Below are 26,855 nucleotides of genomic sequence, written 5' to 3'. Positions count from 1 at the left end.
TAAGATACGTATCCATTAATTTACAGTTGGTACCACTTTCATCTTGTTGTTTCAATCAATTCTGAGCATATAATTTGGATAGAGCTGTATTTGTTAAACATACACAAGAGCCTAACATAATAATGTACTAATAATCATCATGAAAATGACACTTTAAATCAACAGAGACAGAGGGTTATCCACTTAAAAAACTCAAATTTGTATTAGGTGCATATACATAATACCAAGTACAACTCAGTGGTCAGTGGTATAATGTCTCATTCCCAATAAGGCCTGCAGTGTTAAATTAAATTAAATGAAATGGAAAAGGGACAAGTTACTTAAAATCTGACAAGAAAAACAACTGACACTTAAACCTAATAGTGACCTACCATGCTGTCTGTCTGCAGTGGTAAAACTTGTAAAAGAGTTCTGGGATATGTGAGAGGTGAGAAGTGTAGAGATGAAAAGGGAGCCTCAAACTGCCAGCTGAATAGAGAGATATTTGAAAAATGCCTACCAGACAAGTAACCTTTAAAGCCACAGCAAATCATGCCTGGGGCTAGTTTGTGGTCAGTTTTATCTGTGCTGAAATACAACAACTCCAATATAAACTCAGAAATATAAAAACTAAGACCTCACTTGTCTGCTGCTCTAAAGACCTTGTAGTCAATAAATACCATTTTAAGCCTGTTAGTCAGCCAACCTTTTCACATGCCTCTTTCTTAAGCTTAATTTATTGTTTTTAACTGAAAATATTTTAACCACCTTCCCCCGCTTGTTTATTCTCCCATACCCCAAGGACACATCCTACAATAAAAGTCTTCTGAATCCTATTGATCGCAGTGCAAATTGGGCTTTTGGCAGCTTTGTCCAAATCCACAATATATACATTCGCTATAGGAAGTTCTCACCCTCTTTGGAGGTTTTTACATTTGGTTGTGTTACAACCTGAAATCTTGATGCATTTAATTTTTTTTCCCCCTTTGATTTGCTCAACCTGTACAGTGCATGAACATTTGAGGTTTTAACACAACAAAATGTGTTAAACAACTCAATGCTTCCTATAGCCACTGTATAAATTCCAATTTTCAGTTATGTGAAGTTGCAGAACAGTACCAATTGCCTGAGACAGTTTCTCTACATTACTAATTCCACTTTCAATTGCAGTATTTTGATTAAAAAAGGCAGCAGGGGAGGAAATTAGAAACTAAAACCTAAACAGAAATAGTACACCAAAGCACATAAAATATTAAGCCAAGAATTATTCATAAGTGGAACAGCATGAGAAAACATTATATTCTTTTGATTGACTTTGGAGAACATGAGTTTGTATACTACTTTCCCTTAGGCAACACTATAGCCTGTAATAATTTCTACTCTTAAGATGCAATTAACATGAACAATTTGCTGATTTGAGAAGAAGCTGCTTTTCTCTTGTAAGGTTTACTTTGGTCTGTGCAGTGTGGTATGAAAAATTAGTACTTACAGTTGGGAATGCCATGAATATTAATGTAACCCCCAATTTAATGTAGATAACCTAACACAAATTATTTTACAAAAAAGAGCATCTAATTGCAAACTTAGTCATCAATAAGTGCTAGTCACCTGCAGACATTTAACATCTCTGCAGTATTCTGAGAAACACTGGGTTTTAAAAAAGAAAAAAAAATGTGAACATTGAAAAACACAAGTTGTCTTTGGTCAGACGAGTTCAAATTGGAACGTTCTAGTCTAAATGCAAAGCCCAGTCAACACCATCCCTACACTCAAGCCTGGTGGTGCAGCATCATGCTATGGGGATGTTTCTTCTCAGCAGGGACTGGAAAGCTTGTTAGGAATGAAGGATAAATGGATGGAGCAAAGTACAGGCAAATACTAGAGAAAAACCTGTTTCAGTCTGCTACACACTCCAAACTGGGGGGAGAATTCACTTTTCAGCTGGACAATGATCCAAAGCACAAGGCCAAAGCTACACTACAGTGGGTAAAGAATAAGAAAGTGAATGTCCTTGAGTGGTCCAATCAAAATCCTGAATAGAATCCTATTGAGAATCTGAAGAGAGACTTGAAAACTGCTGTCCTCAAGCGATCCCCCATCAACTTGAGAGAGCTTGAGCAAATATAACAAAAAGAATGGGCAAATGTTGCACCAAGCTAGTGTGCAAAGTTAGTGAGCATGTGTTGCTGTATAATGGTGAAGTTTCCTTCAGCGCATCTGTTCAAAACACACATATTGTAGCTACGTAATTGAAGAGTTTCCTGTTGATTGCTTCAAAACTGTATGAGAAGTTCAAATAATTGTCAGAAATTAGAATAAGAAAACGAAAACCTACGCATACCTAAAGACTGTATGTTCTCATATGCACACAAAGACAGTTGAACCTCCATTATTTATACATTTAAGGCAATCATCTGATTAAGAAAGCTTTTATAGTATCTAGTGTAGATTGAAAAATGTGCTTTCGTATATTATGGCAAAAGTTCAATATTAGAAGCTGAGTAAATCAGTTCCTGGATTTGCAATTTCAGGTTATTTGGAGCCTCCGTATTCATCATTAATTCACAGAAGCATTACCCCCCAAATACTGGCCTCTTTAGAATGCCATCATGTTTTATATACATGTATAATTATTTTTTAACACAGAGTGAATCATGATCTTGTCAATTCCTCAAGGCAATTCGCTTCAAGGCCATTTTGCGAGAACTATAATACCTTTTAATGTACCGGATATTTCTCTCAGAATCTTGCTTTCTGAACTTGCCTTTTGTGTTGGGGTTATAGCATGCTGCCTTTATTCAAAGCTCTGGCTATTGATGACTTCAAAAGCTTCCCTTATTTTTTTAATTAGCTTATGTATTTGCAGAGAAATCAGATGCTGCTTTAAGGGGAATAATGGTGAAAAGTGCAGTATTTGTACCTGAATACTAGTTGTTATTTAGATTCATTTATTTTTCCTACAAGTCTTTGAATCTCAAGTCATTAAGCATTTCACTGGCTAGAAATAAAGTGACCCAATTTTTAAAGCAGTTTATATAGCTAGAACTTTTTAATTTTCATATCTGCTTTAAAAGAACTGTCTGAAATGAACTTAGAAGCCAGTGTACTGGTTTGGTACTTTGGTTTGGTTATCACTGATGATTTGGTGTTAGAGTCTGTATAGTGCAAATCATTTCTAGAGAGGGGGCAATAGCATATACTACAAATCATGTGTCTGAAGTGTGGCGGGCAAGACTTCTATTTGAAACAAAAATCAGAGAGCAACACTGTTCATTCGGTGAAATTGTAATGGTATGTAAACAAAAAAGGTTTGATTTAGTTTTTAATGGGGTCTATCAATTCTGATCCAAAAGCATCAGAGAGCAGGTGCCTTCTGATCTCTCCATTGCTATGGTAACAGCATGAGATATTGAAACATGTCTGCAAATGCAAAGATGAATAGCAGGTCAAATTTAACCCTTTAATGGGCTGGGTGGTCCTGCAGGTTTTCTTCTGAATTGGCCAAACATGGCTGGAGCTGGGTGAAGGTGAAACCTTGCCCAGTAAACAAGGTGTGCTTCTTTCTGCGTGACCTAAAAGCTGCATTACTTGCTTGCTTCACTGCCTGGGTCTACAAGAGTGGATTGAATATTCTTCATGTGAAGGAGTGGTGACATGCTTTGTGCCTTGGGCCTCTGAAAAGTAAAAGAAAAACATTCAAGTACAAAAACCATAAATGATGCATTGCTTGATTCAGCAAAGACCTCCAAACAATAACAATAACTTGTGAAATTGCCATGGAAATACACTCACCTAAAGGATTATTAGGAACACCTGTTCAATTTCTCATTAATGCAATTATCTAACCAACCAATCACATGGCAGTTGCTTCAATGCATTTAGGGGTGTGGTCCTGGTCAAGACAATCTCCTGAACTCCAAACTGAATGTCTGAATGGGAAAGAAAGGTGATTTAAGCAATTTTGAGCGTGGCATGGTTGTTGGTGCCAGACGGGCCGGTCTGAGTATTTCACAATCTGCTCAGTTACTGGGATTTTCACGCACAACCATTTCTAGGGTTTACAAAGAATGGTGTGAAAAGGGAAAAACATCCAGTATGCGGCAGTCCTGTGGGCGAAAATGCCTTGTTGATGCTAGAGGTCAGAGGAGAATGGGCCGACTGATTCAAGCTGATAGAAGAACAACTTTGACTGAAATAACCACTCGTTACAACTGAGGTATGCAGCAAAGCATTTGTGAAGCCACAACACGTACAACCTTGAGGCGGATGGGCTACAACAGCAGAAGACCCAACCGGGTACCACTCATCTCCACTACAAATAGGAAAAAGAGGCTACAGTTTGCACAAGCTCACCAAAATTGGACAGTTGAAGACTGGAAAAATGTTGCCTGGTCTGATGAGTCTCGATTTCTGTTGAGACATTCAGATGGTAGAGTCAGAATTTGGCGTAAACAGAATGAGAACATGGATCCATCATGCCTTGTTACCACTGTGCAGGCTGGTGGTGGTGGTGTAATGGTGTGGGGGATGTTTTCTTGGCACACTTTAGGCCCCTTAGTGCCAATTGGGCATCGTTTAAATGCCACGGCCTACCTGAGCATTGTTTCTGACCATGTCCATCCCTTTATGACCACCATGTACCCATCCTCTGATGGCTACTTCCAGCAGGATAATGCACCATGTCACAAAGGTCGAATCATTTCAAATTGGTTTCTTGAACATGACAATGAGTTCACTGTACTAAACTGGCCCCCACAGTCACCAGATCTCAACCCAATAGAGCATCTTTGGGATGTGGTGGAACGGGAGCTTCGTGCCCTGGATGTGCATCCCACAAATCTCCATCAACTGCAAGATGCTATCCTATCAATATGGGCCAACATTTCTAAAGAATGCTTTCAGCACCTTGTTGAATCAATGCCACGTAGAATTAAGGCAGTTCTGAAGGCGAAAGGGGGTCAAACACAGTATTAGTATGGTGTTCCTAATAATCCTTTAGGTGAGTGTAGATTACTGGAAGTTGCTTATGTGCTTGAAGCAGATCACTGCTTGACAACTCATCTGTGTGTCACAGTTATTGTGATTGTGTATCAACATGCTTTGCTTTTGGCTTTCCAGCATTCATTTTTAGCTTACTAGCAGTGTTAAATAATCATATTTGGTATATGTCCCAGCTTATGACTTCAGAGATTTTTACCAACTGTTGGAAAGCCGTTATGTATAACCTATGAAAACAGGTAAGGTAGTTTTGAGGAAGGCCATTCACACTGTTTAAGACTGGTTTAAGGTACATTGTTAATATCTTGAATGTCCCTGGGTCATTTTCATCTATGCTCTGTTTTTGTGGGGGTTTTTTTCTTCAGTTTTTTGTTGTTTTGTTTTGTTTGTCTGAATGAATCTTTTTCAAGTAATGCTAACGGGGAACACAGTAAGAATTGTTTGCTGGCTGCATGGTGCATTTAACATATTAATCATGGCTTCCAGAATCTAGGATGGAGTTTTTCATAGCCTTTAATGCTACTGGTTGGCTTGTTACCTTGTCAAGCTTTTGTCATGTGGGATGAAGGACAAATTTAGATTCACATGCAAGAATAATAAAAACGCTATTACAGCACACATAGTCTGTTCAGAATTATGAACAGACATAAAAAAATAATATTATATAATAATGAATTCTCAGAAAAACAAGAAAATATTTATTATAATTATAAATTACTACACATCTCACAATTAAAAAAACTTATTCTGTGAATAATTCTTGTTTTCCTGAACCAAACATACCTCTTCATTGTAAAGCAAAATCATCAAAAGAAATTAATTTATGTAACTTTCCTTTTTTATGATTGTATAACTGGAGACTTCGTTCTTTCACATCTGAACAATGCATGATTTCTCAGAAATATTCAGTGCTTTTACTATTTTCATCATAAGCTGAATGAATTATATACCATGCAAAGCACCAATACGTATAAATAACAAAATCAATAAATAGCTGAAATACTTTAACTGAAACCTTGAGTGGTATTTTCTGCTGCTCAAATGCTATTACAACTGTGTAGTTGTGCATAACAATGAAATGTGCACAAAAAATGTAGTGTAAGAGATATTAATATCTGAAGCCATTTGAAGTCCGTCTCACCTAGCTTCCCATTTTTAACAATGTTCAGCTAAGCACTGACAGTAGGTTTTTTTCTGGGAAGTGTCAGACAGGTTCCTCTGGGAACTACATGCCAATTATTATACTTGACTGAGGTATCGTTGTTTACAACAGCCATACTAGAACTGCAATACAAATTGAAAAGTCAAGATTAAACCTGGATTTGTCTGTAGCACTGATAATATGTAGACAAGCTACTTTCAGATAAATAAAAGCAAAAAATAATAGAAAACAGGAAAACAATCAAATACTCACCCAAACCTTTCAACTTCTGTCTTAGACTTTAAAAACACAGAGTGAACACTGGTAATGATTGTCTTTGGCTTAGCAGAATGAGATTACTTATGTTACAAAGTTCTGGAAGCACTATGCAGTGGAGTATTAAACTGAGGATATCAACATTAGTATTATTGTCTAATGCTGTTACTGTTCAAGAGAAGCTGCATGCAACAATACAACTGCATTAAGGAACTGTAGAGATCTGTAAAAAAAAGTAAACTAATAAAAAAGTGCATGTCACTTGAATACTATACTTAAAACCAACTCTTTATTGAAAGTGTGTTCACTCAGACAGAAAGACAGAACCTAGAACCCGGTATAATATATTCTGTACCATTTAAAACTAAGAAAACTAAAGGTCAACAGTAATAGCTACTCTACAGGTGACCACATCGAGGTAGTGCTATATATAAAGACAACTCCATCATAACAGACAACTGTTAAATACATTTTCATGCAAATAAAATGATACAATGATTTACACGTATTGCATAGCAGGGATACACATCATATATATATATATATATATATATATATATGTATTAAAAAGTTGGTGTAAATTAATCTAAACAAATATATGGATGGAGAAAATACTCAGAAATGGCTTCTTAGTTGATCAAATCCAGTATATACACCCATAGCAGCCTCTTACCTGCTCAATTTGACAATATTTTGTTTGTACACTAAGCTCCTGGATTCAGTTTAAGTGCTTCAAGGCAAAAACATATTCTCTCTGTGAACGATTCCCCGATGGGTGTTTGTGGGTTTGTTTGTTTTCTAAATGGTACGCTACAGACTACACCACCTCATGGCAAGGTTTGTGCAACATCTTTATTAACGTTATTTGAAATGCATATACAATATCATTCACACTGAGTAATCGTATACAGATTACAACAAGTAAACTCCAACTTTATCACATTATAATGTAACACCGACCGCAGAGCAAATACAGAAATGGTATATAATCTCGTTGAACAAACGCAGTTACTGTGATGATTTGAGCCACATGCTTTGGAAGTCAAAAAACAAGGTTGCACAATAAGAAAATCTTAAGTTACAAACTTACAACTTATGTATTTATTTTATTTTTTATCACAGAAACTTGATTATATAAACCTCATTCATAAATAGGTACATCTGATTTTTCACACTCAGGTTTCTCTAATATGCAATGAATCTGGATTTGGTGGTGTTCAAAAACGGAAGATAACACTCATGGGCTTTGCTGTTCACATATAAATACATTAATCTATTATTAATGCTGTTGGACATCTGTTGTTCAATTTCTCATTTCCTTTTACCTGCACCATATGTGCTTTGTAAAAGCATTACTATTTTATAGCAGTTTGAGTGCAGCATATTTTTAAACACCTGTTCTTATTAAAATCCTATGAAAGTACATTTGTAAACAAAGAGGATACAATGAATCGCTCCTTTAACAAGTATAAACACTAACATCGAAATAGTCACAAAACATCAACAACAGAGATTTCCTTCTTAATGACAGGCGTGTGTGCAATAAAACCATTGATTTACAAGAAAAGGGAACTTTCTTTTTAAGCAGAATTTGAGTGCTTCAAAATTTTTTGAAATGAAATAAACATTAGGAAAATATATTAGGATATTTAAAAAAAAGAATATTTTAAATAATTTTTAAAAAACACTTAGACTAAGGTAAAATAACAAGGAATAAATCTTAAATAGAACCTCCTTATTTCAGTTTGAATCTGATAAATCCTGTCGGCACTACCACTTATAAAATTACTCAAATGTGCACACAGGCATAGTTAGAACTTTAAATGCACAAAATCATGCACTTTATTAACACAATATAATAATCTTCTATAAATATACAAATTACCACATTGTCTTTCACAAGAGTGCAAAACAGTTCAAAAATACTTACCGTAAAGATCTGTGGTGAAGCACCACACAGAAAAGAAATTGCTTACGAACACCTGAAACTACTGCAATACAACATTCAAAAATGTTAATAGAGTGAAGCTGCAAATAAAGAATTACAATTTGATTTGTACAATACTTAAAATATTGAGTTCAGGTTTCGCCGCCCCAAGGTAACATTATGTTCTCTACCTACAAACTAGATATGCTGTATTTTCACAAACAAGAACCACAGCCTTCTTGTCACGAGACTACTAACAACAGAAGAAGACACTCCGTCACAGAGTAGTCTAATTTAGACTCCAGCTCATAACCCTGTGCTCTCTCAAGCTATGCAATTTAAAATACAGTATTGGCCAAGATGTGGGCGTTACATTTGATTGGCAAAGGAAGTAGGCCCGCTGGGGGCATAGCCGGCCTGGCCATAGCTGCCCACCTGGCTGTAGTTTGACTGCTGGCCGTACTCTCCTTGTGGATTGTACCCACCGGATTGGCCAAAGTTTTCTTGCTCATACCCGCCTTGGTTGTAGGGTTGCTGGTTAAAGCCACTGGGTTGTTTCTCTGTGGTGCTAGAAGGATATCTCTGTCCAGAGGAATGCCACCCAGTCTCTTTGAAGACGAACCAAATGTTTCCAGCCCATAAAATAAAGTTTAGGAATCCAAATACCTGGAAGGAAAGCACAAATAACATGAAGGTAAGAACTTTAACGCACATAATAGTCTAGACTGATCTGATTTTGATAGTTATCAGGTTTAAACAGTAATGTGTTCAGCCATTTTTGTACCTGATAAATATGCATACTAGAAAAACGTAGTAAATGTAAGGATGATGTATGACAAGACATTTTCAAGCAGTAACAGCCCTTTGAGCTCCAAACAAATCTCGGATTGAAGACACTTGAATTGAACTGAACGAAACATATGAAAATGTTTTTATAAATTCCCCCTGGCTGCCTAAGAAAATCACTTCCCAGAAAGTCTACATAACACATTGATTTGTGCTTCAAATCTTAAGAATTGAAGCACCTATGTTCTATTTGTGTAGAGGTCAATAGCATTTTAACACCATTTCAGATAAACGGAATTCTGACAGGATTAAGAGATTATCGTTACATTCATCACATTACCTAATTCTAAACATGGCAATTGAATTAAGCTGTTCTTTAATTAACCTTCTTCCATTAAAACAAATTGTTTGGGGCTGACTGAGCCTCAGACAGAAGCTTCCTATCTTTCAGCACTGTGGTAAGTGTTGGTGCTAATTATAAAGATTCTGGAAATAGAGAAAGAGAAAGAAGTAGTATGACAAGCTATCCCATCATGTCTATAAAGCGGAACTTTGCAGTCTAGGGTAAGAATCTTGAATCCTTATTTTCGTTAAAAGGGAGAACAAAGCCCTAATGGGACTATTTACTCTGAAACCTATTTGCTCAGAAAACAGAACAGGAATCATCTAATATTAATGTCAGACTGCAAAAACAACCAAAGGAATGCTCCTCCCATGATGCACTGGGAAAAGCAAACATTAATCTTAATTATACGTTTTGGACAGATTATAAATAAAAACCTCTAAAGAAAAGGAAAAAAATATCCGAATCACAGACACTCTGGTGCAAGTTGAGTAGATACCGATCAATACTAATCTGATAAAATCCATAATGAAAAAACCCCAACTTATCTACAGATAAAGTAAACAGTGAACCATTAAAAGTGCAGCTTCAGTGTTTGCTGTGCACCTAAAAGGCTGGACAAGCTTAATTTAAAGAGCAGTGCTAATGATCTCCACTTCAGGAGGGTCCCCTGTCACGAAGAAAGGAAACTAAATAATCAGCCACATCAATTTGAGGCCAACATGAGTAGACTTCAGTCCAGACAGAATATCTGTACCGGATGTTCTACCATCATGTACCTATAGATTAAACACTGCATATGAGCACCTCAAACCCTCTCTAACGTGGAACTGGTATGGGTTACCATTCATTGGTTAGTGGTGAATTCTCAAGCAGATGTGTTTAACTTACCACAGATGTATTTAGACTTGACCATACAGGGCTTCGGAGAGACAGACATTTGTTGTTTTGGACCTTACAGGCAGACATGAGGAGGAGTACTTCGTCAGGGTCTGTGGCGACCTTCACATCAGACAGGCCCTTAGCCCAGGCCGAAGAACTTACGAGCCACATGAATGAGAACACCACCGTCACGATGAAGTCCTGGGGAGGGAAAAGGAAAGCATTCTCTGATACAGCCAAGTCATGTATGGAGCTCCTCAGAGCCGTATGAGTTTTCCAGCTTTTAAACAAACTGCTGTGCTTAAATGTACGGTGCCAGAAAATGTCAACTGCTGCAGCAGGAGTGTGTGTAATTTAACATGATATAAATGCCCCCCTAGCAAAATAAAAATAGAACTAAGGTTGACTTATGTGTGGTGACTGTTTAATGTCAAAGGATTCTGGGCTGCGGTGTTTATATTCAGGTTTTTCTGTTTCCATCAAAGAATTTTAGTTGGTGTGCATATAGCGATAGTTATGGCAGCTGAAAGTGCCAACATTTAAATAATAGTATTAATTAGTCACTGAGCAGGTCTTTTATCAAAATGGACTTACAGGAAACGGCTGAACTATGCATCAAAAGCTGGTACTGCAGAGACACTTAAAACAGAATCTAAGTTTTACATCTTATTTGAAGGGTAGCGCAGAAGGAGGTGCAGTAATATTTTTAGGGTGACACACAGTGAGGCAGTGGAAGAGCTAGGCTTTGATCCTGGAACCTGGGAGCTCTATCTCAACCACTGTATCAAGCTTCCTAATGATGGATATTCAAGTATCATATCCATTTGCAAGCATTGATTTTTACACACAAGCACCGATCAATAAAATACGCACCAGATATAAGAGACATTCATCAAATATTAAAAGCAATAATCATAGTCTAATTGGTAACCAAAAAGTCCAATTAAACTAGCATTTGAAGTTTGTATATTTTAATATTCCAGATCAGATAAACTAAATATTCAATGCTTGTTGTTGTTACTATTCAGTTTTTACACTTTCATTAGGACATTATCAACATTGTAATTCATTTCACCTCACATAAGAAGTTGTTTGACTGCATTAAAAAAGGAACAGAAGTCCACCCAAAACATCTGAAACCAAAATTCCTGTTCAGAACACATTCATTTTCATTCCTCGCAGTAAAAGGATCAATATAATTTCACATATATTGTGCAGATACTGGGCAGCAGTGTGGTGATCTACTACATTTACACTGACTTCAGCTGACAAGCAGTTGATTTCACTTCCAATTACTGATCATTCTTTCCAATAATGGTTCTCGAAATCAATTTTCTTGCCATTGCCGGTAAATGTAATTGTCCATAAGCCTGTAGCATAATGCACCCTGGTGCTGCACTGGACTGTACCGCACTGTGGTTTTATTAATCTTATCTTTTTAAGTTCTTAAGGGACTGTATATGATCAAGAAACTCTATGATGATTAAAACTAGAACCCGGATGAGTGGAACACCTGCCTAAGATGGAAATACCGAGTTCTCATGAAAAGATGAACTGCATTAGGTCACATAGCCCAAAACAATGAAGGATGGGTGTGCAATCAGAGTGAGAACTGAGCTTAATGTAATTAACTTTAAATGTTTCATTACTTTTTTTTTTAAATGTGTTAAATGCGTTTGCCATAAGTAATAGAGATTAAGATAGATGGCCAAATAGCCTCAGGAAGGAATCATGGTGTGAGTCTGCATCACTTGGCAGACTGCCAGCAGGATGTCTACCTTTAAAATGAGCTGCAATCACAGACTAGAAGCAGCTAATTTCCTTCTCACAGCCATCTCTCACCCACTCAGCACCCTCACTGCTTTGTAGAGTATTAAAGAGAAAGCCTCCATTTTTAGAGCACTCGGTGAAAAGATCTATGTATGATTTCTGTGTCCTTCCTTACTTATAGAAACAAAACAGCTATCAAATCAAGAGGCAGTTATGTAACTAAAGCAAAGTTATGCTCTAAAACATATTTTTTTATACAAAATATGGGCTCTAGATCAAATTGCAGTTTTTTTGGGTGGAAGTGGATTAAATTGATTTGTTTTCATGAAAGATACCATTAAGATTTCCTTAATTCATTATCTAAATGAAACCATTCTATCAAATATACAATCAAAATATAATGTGTCCTTCTCATTGATTCAGATAAAATTGTGGCTTCATTTAACATCTGGATAGTGAACATCCCTCAAAACACCATTGTAAGTGTGTGGAGGCAGGTACATATCTGACAGGTTTAGGATGTCAGTTTTTATTTTTGCTTTTCAGAAAATAAGTAGAAAAGATGAATTCACAGTTTTCATTTCGCCAATGCAGGCTGAAAATCTAATTTCACTGCTTTTAAAAGATATTAGGTGGAGGAAGATTTAAATACAAATAAATACATACGAATTACTGTTAATTATACCCAGGCATCAATAAACCCAGAGATTCTACCATTCTGACATTCTTACATAACTAGATGCTGAATTCAAGTGCAGGTTTATGCACCATGAAGAGAACTGGCCGTGCTTATCTGTGTCTCTTTATTAGCAAAGGGAACATGACTACAGCTGGAAAGAAAATGTAAGGGGGTTGTACTTTACTCTTATTTCCTGAAGGGTGGAAAAAAATCAGGGTTTCTTCATCGATATATACCATGAAAAATACCCTTAGTAAGCTCGAACTTCGATTGCTAATTACTCAAATTACAGTATCAACTTTTCTGCAGCAAAGGAGTAGATTATTATGGTTTATCGAATGAACTTATGGAACATAATCAAATAATTAGGCTATACTATATAGACTATATTGTAGCCCCTAATATACACTGTCAGAATCCACATCTCTTTTGTTTTAATTCAATTAGTTGTAGGCTGTTTTGAGATCAAAAATCAAACATAGAGAAAACTGACAGATATTGCCAGAGAGCAATGGACTTAATGTATAAGAAACAACTAAGGATATATATATGTATACAATATATAAAAGATGGCCCCAACTTACAATCAGTGGTCCTCTGTTGTTCTCTCGATACTTGTTCTGGAAAAAAATGTACACTACAGTGGCCACCAGCGAGTACAGGAAGGCGAAGACGGCAATGGTGACAAAGAACTCGGCTGAGGAAGAATAGTCTCCTATTAGGAAAAGCCGCTCTCGTCTTTTTCCTTCACACAAGGGGGCATCAAAATATACCTGGTGCAACCTGAAACAGAACGGCACACTTAAGTACAGCGCTTTCAGTTAAACTACCTGCTATCTGTCTTCATTGTCTATTGTAACTCAATATAAACAGGGCAACAATTTAGACACAACAATCATTCCATAGTGCTTCACCGGCCTCTACAAAACACTGTAATCTGTATTTTCCTATTTCCTCCAATTTGCAGTGTCCGTTGAATGTCATTGCACTGCCTCTGCCCACACAGGAGCTAGGGGGGATGAGAAGGCCTCCTTTAAGCTCATTGTTTCACCAGCTGCTTATTTCCACCCAACGAACATAATAGGTGGTTGTTGCAGTGCTGCTGAGCCCAGTTACACCAAGCTGTGCTCCGGCTCGCATGACTCACTCCGCAGACTGAGCAGAACGCTTCATGGCTCGGTCACCCAGTGAGAATCAAACTACCATTCATTCTATATGAGCAACTCAACAGGTTTGTTGATAAATAGAATCAAACTGAAAAAATAATATAGAGAGAACTTCTACCCTCTCTCGCCTGCACCCAAATCAAAGGTTTCTATCTAGAATCCAAGGTTTAACTGTGAAATTCTGTATGTATCATGATCTACAGAAAACAGCATTGCACAGCAGTGTTTTGTATGGCAGTTTTTCATGATGCAATGATTCACTTGTGTATTTGTGTGTGTGTGAGTGAGTGTGCATATGTGTGTGAAAACTTTAGTATCATGACAATGCTACTGGATAAGGGTGTCTGCCAAGAAATACAAATACAAATAATAATAATAATAATAATAATAATAATAATAATAATAATAATAATAATACCTGACCAGACCCAATTGTATCTTGACAAATAAGTTGCATTGCATGTAAACCAGGAATTTTATAAAGTTTAAACATTTGCAATTTCCAAAAATATTTTTTTGTCTGGTTTCACAGACCTCGATATAAAGATATAAAGCCTAGGACTTCTCTACCTAAAATAATATTGGGTTGTGCAAATAGTGCAAATTTGGGTCTATGAAACCAGCCTTAGACAGTTATAGGCTTCCCATTGTCTACTTCAGTAAAGCATAATGTGACACAAGATTAAACAGAACCAAGCTGGGTGGTAAACATGAATTTACTCCCCTATAAAAAGCATTCACATGTTATAGGGTTGATTGCAAGAGCAACAAGTACCCCCTAAAGCAGGGTTAGTCAGAACCTCCCAGTCAATTCCTGTGGCGATTTTAGTTTATTTTAAATCAAAACAGCTCCAAAACTTAATTAATTTATAACCATTTAAACAGGTAAAGAAGTGATTGTGCCAAAATCGTGCAATGGAATAAACTAAAAAAAAAAAAAAGTAAAAAAGCAAAAACTTGCACTCTCCTGTAGCTGGATTTATACAGCCTTTAAACTGAATGAATTACTTTACTAGTGAGTAACATCCTGGTCTGACTGATCAGATGAGTAGACACCTGAAAGCGCCACACTGAGCAAGTGAGCTCTACTCATCGCTTTAATGCAGAGATGAACTTCAAAGTAGAAGCACTTTCACATCCCTGTGCCATTCACTGCTTGGTATGACATCTTCTAACCACAAAAATGCAATGTTCAACACAGGGAAGAACTGACTGAAACTATAAAAGGATCACATAGCACAGCACAATGAAGGAAACAAACATTAAGATTAATATATGTATGTATATATATATATATATATATATATATATATATATATATATATATATATATATATAATATGAATGTAGCTTTGAACTTGCAATAGTGTTGCATCATGGTCTATATAATGGATTTCAATTTGAGCTATATTTGGTTCTTCAAAACCCTGTATAAAAGATGTCATCATCTTGTGACAGCTGAAGATACAGGGAAATCCTTAACAGCTCTTTGAAGCATCAAAATGAGTTGGACAGAAGCAGGAATAATTAGTGTGGTTCACTTTATTTATGATATAAACATCTATAATAATATGAGGTTAGGCCTAAACATAAACATTTTTATTTTCTGCTATCATGTCTGTATTGCCCCATGAATTAATCACAAGTTATTATTTTCTACAGAATGTGTACTGTGTATTAAGCTTTTCTATACATCGTTAACCTGTGCGCTGCTTTTGAAAGAGTTGACTTGACAAAGCTTTCTTGGCACTTGTCGACGTGATCCAGTAGAAAATGTATTCATTTTCTCTTGGGTTCCCTTTTAATTGGAAAGCTTGCCTGCCCCCAGGCTGGGTCTGTCCATTACTGTGCTTTAGTGTCTGCTATTTTTCCTCTTGTATATTGTGTAATATCAGGGCAGTATATCTGACAGATTAAGGCTGATCTAATTTTAACCCACCTTCATTGTAAAATTGCAAGACAAAAGACATAACTAAAGTGTCTAGAAGTAAAATCCCTTCAGGCATTCTGCTTACATCGAAGATCTTGTACAAAATGCCAACTGAACAGTTTAAATGATCAGTGGGAATTGATTTGTGAAGTTGGCATGAGGGTGTTAAAATCTTCTGTACGGGGCGATCACAGTACATTTTAACTGCCATTGATCAAAAGGCCAGGTGGCTAATAATATTTATTTACAGTGTACTTATAGTGCAGATAATTTCCGAGAATGAGAGGTGGAAGGGAAATCCAACAAAGATTATTACTTTGATAGATTAAAACAGATCCGCTGTAAAAAAAACTGCTTAAAACAGTGAAGGGTGTTCATGACTATAAAATATATAAAATAATAAGAAAAAAAAGAAAAATGTCGCCTCATATACAATGAAGTTCAATTTGAATTACTCCAAACTGTCACCAAGTGTAAACATCAGTATAAAGTGTAGAATTACAAAAAAAAAAGATTCAAGGTGAAATTGGCACACATTCAGCAAATATAATGGTTTCCTTTTAGAAGGACGAAACCATGTAAGAAAGCAGCACTAAGCTAACGATTTGTATGTATTTGTGTGTGCTGAAAGAATTATGTGAATGACAATAATTACAACACGCCTTGGAATTCATCCTAAAATATTGTCATTTAGAACAAAGACTGCTTTTCCCTGCGTTTTTCCAATTGCTTAACCTGAGAGAATTCCAGAGGGGCTCTATCCAATGAACAGCAAACTATGTGATGTTTTCATTCCAAGGCCGTGCAAAGTTTTAACTACTTGAAATACTAACTGCTGTAGAAAACATTTCTCTCAGCTTCACATTCTCCCACACAAGAGCACAAGAGATAGTGTAATTGCTTATGTGAATAAACTTTAAAAATATATAATTTGGAAGTAATTGCAGATGGCCCAATGGAAAGGTTGCTAATTTACCCGTTTCATGTGAGGTTATTGGGTCCTGTAGGGGGCTGTGAATTCTCCAACAGAATTGGGTAGCTATATTTAAAACTTATCTATGCAGAGGTTCCATTAAATACAGAATGACAAGGCCTTAGTACTCTGTGTCTGCCAATCAATTCATGTCATAATGGAGCCTAAGTAATTGTAATTATATACGCTATATTCTTCCATGTTTTTAACACAGAAATAATCAACATATTTGAATGCTTTTTTAAATATAATTTGGGTAAACATTGAAACCTCAGTTAATACAGATAAGTGTATACTGTACCTGTAGCGACACAAAAACAAAAGCACAAAATACTGGCATTATGCTTTCACTTCTGGTATGTCAAGGTAAAAGTGGGGCTTTTTATTGAAGACCAATTGACTTATTTTGCATTGCAGATTTATACATGTCAGTCAGATATCTCAAAGTTTAACTTGGTTAACTACTGTGTGAACCAAGAGTTACTATGCAGTGGTGAGGAAGGAAATTGAAATTGCTTCTGTTAACATCTCAGCTGGGGAGTCATTCAAGCACATTGTGCATCTCTAGGCATTTACCCAGAAACAAAGTACATTAGCATTTACTGAAAAAAAAACCACACTTATTTTTAGACACAGGAAAATCATCAATGCAAAGACCAACGTATATTCTCTGCAGATTCCTCTACAATACATTACTGTACCACTGCAGACATGATTAAAGTATAAGGAGAGATAACTGAAGACATTCAGCTAAAATTAATTTGATATCTCTACTCTCAAGTACAAAATAAAATGGCTTTTCGGAGAAACATAATATTAACAGAAGAATTAAAATATTTCATACAGCACAGTTTTGTTATATTATATAATTTGGCAGGTAATAACCTAAAGAGGGTTTATATCCGTCACTGAGGAACTGAAAGTATTAGGTTTTTAAATGTGTAAAAGCAGATCTACATAATTACATTTGCCATGTGACTTTTAGTTCATTCACGGCAGTTGAAATTGTAGACTATAGGTCCCAAGATACAACTGGGTCTGCACAGGTGGCAATCAACAGGATAATGCCACACATCTCTTGCTGATTGGGGTGGGGTCTTTACGCAATGAAATGTTTGGCTTTAATGTGGGGAGGGAAGTTTATGAAATACAAGTAAGTCATGTGCTTGGTTGCCTTGGTATGTATTGTTTACTAATGTACTGACTCTTGTTTGTAGGAGAAGAACCCTCTTTGTTTTGAACCCTGCCTGTTTCTATGTGACCCGGACTAATAACATAGTTTAAACCCCCAAAATAAAGAACAGGCTCATGACTTAACATCTCGTATTGGTATAAATCAACTCTAAAACAAGTGCAGAACAGTCTAACAAGATAGAAAATAACATAAGCTGCTAAGACATACAGGAAATATGTGAGCAATGAGGAATTTCAGACGAGTTGTGCAGGAGGAATTTTTCTCCAGTGAGTGGTGAACCTCGAGGGTAGATAACTGAGCTGTTTTGACATGGCATATTATATTTCTCTCTTTAACCACCTGAATGAATTACCAAGGGTTTTCACCGCTGCCATGCCCATCCGGATACGAGAAAAAAGGAGAACAGAATTGAGACATTTCTTATTCTGCCATAAAGGATATCTAGGTACATTCTTTGCAGTACATCTAGGGTCTGTTCAATCATATCACATTACATTTTATAATGGTTGTCAATAATATTCAACTAAAGACGACTGGATGTCTCTAAATGAATTTGTTAAGACAATGCAGCATTTACAGCTCACATTGCCGTGCATTGATAGGTCAATCATCAATGACAATGTTCTTCTGACAATGCATCAAAATATCAAACAACTGGTTGGACAAATCCTATATTCATAACACATCAAACAATTATAAGTAATGGTGAAAGATAAATATGGTAATGATAGCGTAGTGAGATTAAACTTTGAAGTCAAATATTAATCTCGATGAAAATATCTTTCAGAGTTTCCTTACCTGAAAGGATAAGCAAACTCTATCCCAATACTCAGGTTGCTGTCCGTCTTGTTCACACATTCGACACTGACCTGCAGTTGGCCAGAGTATCCTCCACATGTTGCAAATGCAAAAATTGCAAAAAGCTGTGAACACAAAATATAAAAATAAATCTTTATTTTTCTGTATCATCGCTCTGCAGATACTTACTCCCTGTGGTTCATATATACCGGTACACAACCAATGTAGACATAGGATTTAAAATTATTTTGATGAATATATCCACCAGCCTTACTGTTAATTACATTCCAATGCTTCTGTGTGTGTCTCGATATAATTTAATATATATACAGTACTGTGTAAAAGTTTTAGGCAGGTGTGAAAAAATGCTGTAAAGTAATAATGCTTTCAAAAAATAGACATGTTAATAGATTATATTCATCAATTAACTAAATGCAAAGTCAGTGAACAGAAGAAAAATCTACATCAAATCAATATTTGGTGTGACCACCCTTTGCCTTCAAAACAGCATCAATTCTTCTAGGTACACCTGCACACAGTTTTTGAAGGAACTCGGCAGGTATGTTGGCCCAAACATCTTGGAGAACTAACCACAGCTCTTCTGTGGATTTAGGCAGCCTCAGTTGCTTCTCTCTCTTCATGTAATCCCAGACAGACTCGATGATGTTGAGATCAGGGCTCTGTGGGGGCCATACCATCACTTCCAGGACTCCTTGTTCTTCTTCACGCTGAAGATAGTTCTTAATGACTTTCACTGTATGTTTGGGGTTGTTGTCATGCTGCAGAATAAATTTGGGGCCAATCAGATGCCTCCCTGATGGTATTGTATGATGGATAAGTATCTGCCTGTACTTCTCAGCATTGAAGAGACCATTCATTCTGATCGAATCCCCAACTCCATTTGCAGAAATGCAGCCCCAAACTTGCAAGGAACCTCCACCATGCTTCACTGTTGCCTGCAGATACTCATTCGTGTACCGCTCTCCAGCCCTTCGGTGAACAAACTGCCTTCTGCTAAAGCCAAATATTTCAAATTTTGACTCATCAGTCCAGAGCACCCCAGGTCCTGTGTTTTCGTGCATAGTTGAGTTGGTTGGCCTTGTTGCCACGTCGGAGGTATGGCTTTTTGGCCACAAGTCTTCCATGAAGGCCACTTCTGACCACACTTCTCCGGACAGTAGATGGGTGTACCAGGGTCCCACTGTTTTCTGCCAATTCTGAGCAGATGGCACTGCTGGACATCTTCCGATTGCGAAGGGAAGTAAGCATGATGCGTCTTTCATCTGCTGCAGTAAGTTTCCTTGGCCAACCACTGCGTCTATGGTCCTCAACGTTGCCCGCTTCTTTGTACTTCTTCAAAAGAGCTTGGACAGAGAGCTTGGACATTTCTTCCTGGGAGAGACCTTGCTGATGCAGTATAACTACCTTGTGTCTTGTTGCTGTGCTCAGTCTTGCCATGGTGTATGACTTTTGACAGTACACTGTCTTCAGCAACCTGTCCTTGTTAGTTGAGTTTGGCTGTTCCTCACCCAGTTTTATTCCTCCTACACAGCTGTTTCTGTTTCAGTTACTGATTGTGTTTCAACCTACATATTGAATTGATGATCATTAGCACCTGTTATGTATGGTATAATTGTTTAATCATACACCTGACTATATGCCTACAAAATCCCTGAGTTTATGCAAGAGTACCTAGAAGAACTTATACTGTTTTGAAGGCAAAGGGTGGTCACACCAAATATGGATTTGATTTAGATTTTCTTCTGTTCACTCACTTTGCATTTAGTTAATTGATAAATAAAATCTATTAACATGTCTATTTTTACGTCTAACTTTTACACAGTACTGTATATATATATATATATATATATATATATATATATATATATATATATATATATCAGCCATAACATTATGACCACCTGCCTAATATTGTGTAGGTCCCCCCTTTGCCGACAAAACAGCCCTGACCCGTCGAGGCATGGACTCCACTAGACCTCTGAAGGTATGCTGTAGTCCTGTAAGTTGCGAGGTGGGGCCTCCATGGATTGGACTTGTTTGTCCAGCACATCCCACAGATGCTCGATTGGATTGAGATCTGGGGAATTTGGAGGCCAAGTCAACACCTTGAACTCGTGATTCATCAGACCAGGCCACCTTCCATTGCTCCGTGGTCCAGTTCTGATGCTCACGTGCCCATTGTAGGCGCTTTCGGCAGTGGACAGGGGTCAGCATGGGCACCCTGACTGGTCTGCGGCTACGCAGCCCCATACGCAACAAACTGCGATGCACTGTGTGTTCTGACACCTTTCTATCAGAACCAGCAATAACTTTTTCAGCAATTTGAGCTACAGTAACTCATCTGTTGGATCGAACCACACGGGCCAGCCTTCGCTCCCCACGTGCATCAATGAGCCTTGGCTGCCCATGACCTAATGTTATGGCTGATCGGTGTATATATATAAACCCAGGATAATTCTAATAGTTGTAGCAACCCCAAAACTAAATATTTGCAATATTCAATTTTTAAATACAGAATTTTTATATTTTGTAGTAATTTCACAATCACAAAAGGGGCAACAATGTATAAGAAATTAACACACCGTACACATGTGGAAGGATTCAACTTTATAAATCGATATGCATAGGGTTAAAAAAAAGAAAAATTATACATACGACAGAAGTGAGGATGAAAGTGTCCCAACACAGGGGTCTACCTCATAGATCAAAAGAACCACATGAAAACACAAAAGACATCAGCCTAACTAACTAACCAAATACATAAATAAATGAAGTTGACTTAAGCTTGTGTTTAAAACATTAAAAGGTAACAGACAAATGCATGGCTTTTATTCCAACAGTTAACACAGAATGTTATTCAAGGGAGTGGTGCAGGACTGCATCAAAGTCAACTACAAAGAAACACATCCTTCTTTCAATTTCTTAAGTAGGGCATGAAGGAGCTCTGGTGAACAGGCCAGAGGCAAGGATCTGACTTGCTCTCATCAGCACTTGCAGGGCCATGATTTACTGTTTCAGTACAGATACATTTCAAATCCCCCTCTGAAAGCTAAAGGGGAAAAGCACGGGATCTAGGCATGATAAGATATATATATTTTTTATTATCATTATGTTTATGATTATTATTATGATTATTATTATAGGTCTAGTACTTCCATGCCAAGTGAAGCCCATATAGACCATTGCCAATGACTGCTGCCAACATTTTGTTTGTTATAGTTCTTGCTAAGATTATAGCACAAGAGAAGTCAGACTGCTCTTCTGAAACTATTATACTTTTCATTGAAGAATTTTCCTGTATACCATACCTTTTTTAAGGATAAGAAGCAATAATTAAGCAAAAATGTCCCTACCTTAATCAATTTATTGTACATTGATAAATGCAGTCTTAGACTTGTGAATAAATGTGAATAAATAAGGGAAAGAAATATAATTAAATTGTACTTTTATTACTTGAATTAGTACCATTTCATAAAGAAAGAAATCAAAAGATTTTCTGACACTTTTCTTAATTATCTTACTAAAATACCCAATTTTTTTCTTTTATATGGAAATGCACTACATTTTTTATGTAAAAAGGCCTCTCCATTTCCCGGCTAACTTTCAAAATTGAAGAACAAGATGTGCAGCAGATACATCCCTGTATCAGAAGATTTCCAACCCTCTAATTATCATGGTTATGTGGAGAAAACGTTCCCAGAGCTGTCTGTGATTTGGACTTTGATATGCTAACAGGTACTGAGCAAATGAGAAATTTATATTGCTTTTCTTTGTTTTACATTTCCCAGTTTATGCAGCACTCCACAGTGTGAATTCTGTAGGGAAGCTACAATTGAAAGGTTGATGACAGTGCCTCAAAGTGTAATTCCTCAAGAGATTAAATATATTTGTGACTAATCAATTCTACCTTGACACAGGCCTGCTCTGTGTTCTAAAGAGACAAAAATCTCAATGCCACGCCGAAGGCAACCGGATAGGTTACTTACTGAAACTATCTTTTCAGAGCAAAAACGTGAAATTGAAAGATTGTAACTTTTTCGGCATATTCGTTAAAATGCATGGTGACCCTTTGCCCCCTTCTACAACTGTCATGTCAAACCTGAAGGCACTTTCTTTTCATATAATAAATGGTAGGAACAGCAGTCAAAGTGACACCAATTAAAATCCCATGCGCCATTGTAATCAGTGCATCTGCGATAAAAAGTGTTTTTATTTCCAGGTGAAAAACAGAAATAGGTACCAGCACAGAATAGGAGTGAGTCACTAATATAACAGTCACAGCTGCATTGTAAGAACACAGAGCCTGTAACAAGCACACTGTAATTATGAAAGAAAAAATGACTATGGAATGATTAATGTGAAAAGCCCTGAGTAGCCTTAATTAGGACTGAAATTATTAACATTTGTCCAAATACATGAGTGAAAGGTAGAGGAGGTGCACAGACAGTCTGTCAAGATTTATAATCAGCCCCTTGCATTGTTATGAAGCAATCAGGTGATTGTCAAGTACCAAATAGAAATTGGATTTATCTGTGGTACGTACATTTTGTATGCTATGTTGATATGCTGTTATGTTAACATTTAACAGTGGAGAAGGGCTGGAACTGAAATGCATCACTTCCACCGTAATTAAAAGGCAGGATCAAAGGACTCCGACAGTCCCTAATCATAATGCTATCAAAGATGTGGTAAAAGAGGGCAGATACATTCTAAATGTCGCAGAATATATATTTGAAATTCAAGAGATCATTTATGAGTGGAAAGAAGTCAGAGGGAAGAGGAGTTATGGCACTCTGAGAAAGTCACTTTCAGTGCCACTTAAGTCTCCTTTTGCAACCTGGCTAGCCTTAATTATAGGCAATCAGGCAGGTCCAGAATTTTTAAACATGACCCTAAGCACCACTTGTGTGGAAGCCCCTTGCTTTCAATATGCTTGTAGTCCCTCATTTAACCAGGTATTTCATTTTTTGTTCACTATCTGAATATAACAGGAAAAATGTATATTTAATGGAGACTTAGGCCCAATTACCATTTCCCCCTATGCTAAACTAAACTATACTATACTAAAAAACACTAGAGAAAAGTTGAAACCATGAGGGTGGCATTATGGCTAGACACTATTATACTTTTATTTAAAATAAATATAAACTGACAAAATATGCAGTACAATTCAGTTTTAAACTGAATTCCTTTGATACTACTTCATTGTATAAAAGAGAACTTGTGACAAAATATATATTCAACATCTTTCAATTAAAACCATCTTCAGTTGATTATCAGGATGTTTACGGGAATAGACATGTAGAAATCGGAGGCCACCTTAGAGTCACTGTAGCTGATGTTATGCATTACCTAAAAAAGTTAATAACTTTAACGGCAATTGCTAATCAGGGAATGCCTAATGCCATTCTCATTGGTTTGTCCCAATGCGATGTCTCTTCTACCATAAGTACAATACAGACTAGCATACAAGCATACACTCACCTAAAGGATTATTAGGAACACCATACTAATACTGTGTTTGACCCCCTTTCGCCTTCAGAACTGCCTTAATTCTACGTGGCATTGATTCAACAAGGTGCTGAAAGCATTCTTTAGAAATGTTGGCCCATATTGATAGGATAGCATCTTGCAGTTGATGGAGATTTGTGGGATGCACATCCAGGGCACGAAGCTCCCGTTCCACCACATCCCAAAGATGCTCTATTGGGTTGAGATCTGGTGACTGTGGGGGCCAGTTTAGTACAGTGAACTCATTGTCATGTTCAAGAAACCAATTTGAAATGATTCGACCTTTGTGACATGGTGCATTATCCTGCTGGAAGTAGCCATCAGAGGATGGGTACATGGTGGTCATAAAGGGATGGACATGGTCAGAAACAATGCTCAGGTAGGCCGTGGCATTTAAACGATGCCCAATTGGCACTAAGGGGCCTAAAGTGTGCCAAGAAAACATCCCCCACACCATTACACCACCACCACCAGCCTGCACAGTGGTAACAAGGCATGATGGATCCATGTTCTCATTCTGTTTACGCCAAATTCTGACTCTACCATCTGAATGTCTCAACAGAAATCAGACTCATCAGACCAGGCAACATTTTTCCAGTCTTCAACTGTCCAATTTTGGTGAGCTTGTGCAAATTGTAGCCTCTTTTTCCTATTTGTAGTGGAGATGAGTGGTACCCGGTGCGGTCTTCTGCTGTTGTAGCCCATCCGCCTCAAGGTTGTACGTGTTGTGGCTTCACAAATGCTTTGCTGCATACCTCGGTTGTAACGAGTGGGTATTTCAGTCAAAGTTGCTCTTCTATCAGCTTGAATCAGTCGGCCCATTCTCCTCTGACCTCTAGCATCAACAAGGCATTTTCGCCCACAGGACTGCCGCATACTGGATGTTTTTCACTTTTCACACCATTCTTTGTAAACCCTAGAAATGGTTGTGCGTGAAAATCCCAGTAACTGAGCAGATTGTGAAATACTCAGACCGGCCTGTCTGGCACCAACAACCATGCCACGCTCAAAATTGCTTAAATCACCTTTCTTTCCCATTCAGACATTCAGTTTGGAGTTCAGGAGATTGTCTTGACCAGGACCACACCCCTAAATGCATTGAAGCAACTGCCATGTGATTGGTTGGTTAGATAATTGCATTAATGAGAAATTGAACAGGTGTTCCTAATAATCCTTTAGGTGAGTGTATATCGCTTACTTTTGTTAAATTTAATAAATATATGTACCTAGCATACATTTCCATTTAACAGCTCACAATAAGTCATAGCTGAATTACATAAATAACAAATACAATACATATTAGAAATGGTAGATCCCACAAGCATTTGGCAAGTCCTTTCTCAGGAACTGAAATCTACTCTCTCTAATGTGTTCTGTGCATCACAATAGATATTGGGCCGCAATAAATGTGTGGTTTTACATTGAAAGTCTAAAATACCTAACAATCAGTTTCAAATTTTAAGCCTCAAGGGGACATATTGAAGTCAGAATATCAAAGTGGCTAGGCATCAAAAAACTAACATTGCAATAGCAAACCAAGATTATTATTTTTTGTATATATAAACCTCAATGCCTACATACATATAACAAGATATTGCTGAAATTAATCTGTTTTGTGGTTTTAATTTCAGGTTTTGCAAAAATATCTACAGGGACAAAATAAACAAACAAACAACAAAACAGAAGTTCTAAAGCTGACAATTATAAAGTTTGAGATAAAGTAGAGCACAAAATGTTTTCAAGAAGTGGTGGTGACAGATATTGCAGTAATGTATTATAATGATACATATATTAATAATGCAACAGTGATATCAATGGATACATGTTTTTTAAAGCATTTAGACTCCAAGGTAAATTTGCAGTTCTGCCTTTAGCACAGTCCTATTTCGAAGTTGCTGTAACGTAGAAATATGGAGATTAACTGGCAAAGTTTACAAAGCATCAGATTCACCCCAAATCAAATGACCTAGAAAGACCATATAGCTTTATGTCTTTGAGGGCAGTAAACCAAAAGCCCAAGAGTTCAAGCACTTGTTGCTTTGAGAAATGCAACATCAGAATTGCACCCTTCAGGTTGCAAAATAACAAAATTATAAAATAAAAACTGTGAAGTACATGAGTACATCGCTTTTAAGGAGGCAAAATGTTATACAGATTAAAAACAATCCACTGAAGTCACTGAATTATAACCTTTAAAATACTTAATTTTTCCCCACTGGTTTCAATAAAGATTTGAGATACAGCTCATTTGATCCATAGCAACAAATTAATGCTTTTTGCATGTTGTGCTTGTCACTGAAAGGCTAGAGTATACCTACACGATTTTATTTTTGCTTCCCATTATGACAAACCTAATAAATGACTGTCAGACTCAATTACATGCATTATAAATTAAAGACACTTCAGCTGTTTGATCTAACCCTTTTGATGCAATGGCCTTTATAATTAATAGGACACTTCAGATTTTGTTTTTTCTGAAC

General features: G+C 36.9%; 1 protein-coding gene across 1 annotated transcript in view; it reads right to left on the bottom strand.

The window, feature by feature from the left end:
• Positions 1-7,228: 7,228 nt before the first annotated feature.
• synpra (synaptoporin a) overlaps positions 7,229-26,855 on the bottom strand; it is a 56,201-nt gene continuing 36,574 nt past the window's right edge. The window contains exons 3-6 of the mRNA XM_066697974.1: positions 18,844-18,968; positions 13,366-13,564; positions 10,342-10,533; positions 7,229-8,987 (exon numbers count right to left, since the gene is read on the bottom strand). Of these exons, the coding sequence (XP_066554071.1) occupies positions 8,691-8,987; positions 10,342-10,533; positions 13,366-13,564; positions 18,844-18,968 (813 nt within the window). The 3' untranslated portion in view covers positions 7,229-8,690. The remainder of the gene's footprint in view (positions 8,988-10,341; positions 10,534-13,365; positions 13,565-18,843; positions 18,969-26,855) is intronic.

This window comes from Amia ocellicauda, chromosome 3 (assembly GCF_036373705.1).
Source record: "Amia ocellicauda isolate fAmiCal2 chromosome 3, fAmiCal2.hap1, whole genome shotgun sequence".
NCBI lineage: Eukaryota > Metazoa > Chordata > Actinopteri > Amiiformes > Amiidae > Amia > Amia ocellicauda.
The sequence above is the reverse complement of the archived record's forward strand: the minus strand, read 5'-3'. Positions and strand labels throughout refer to the sequence as shown.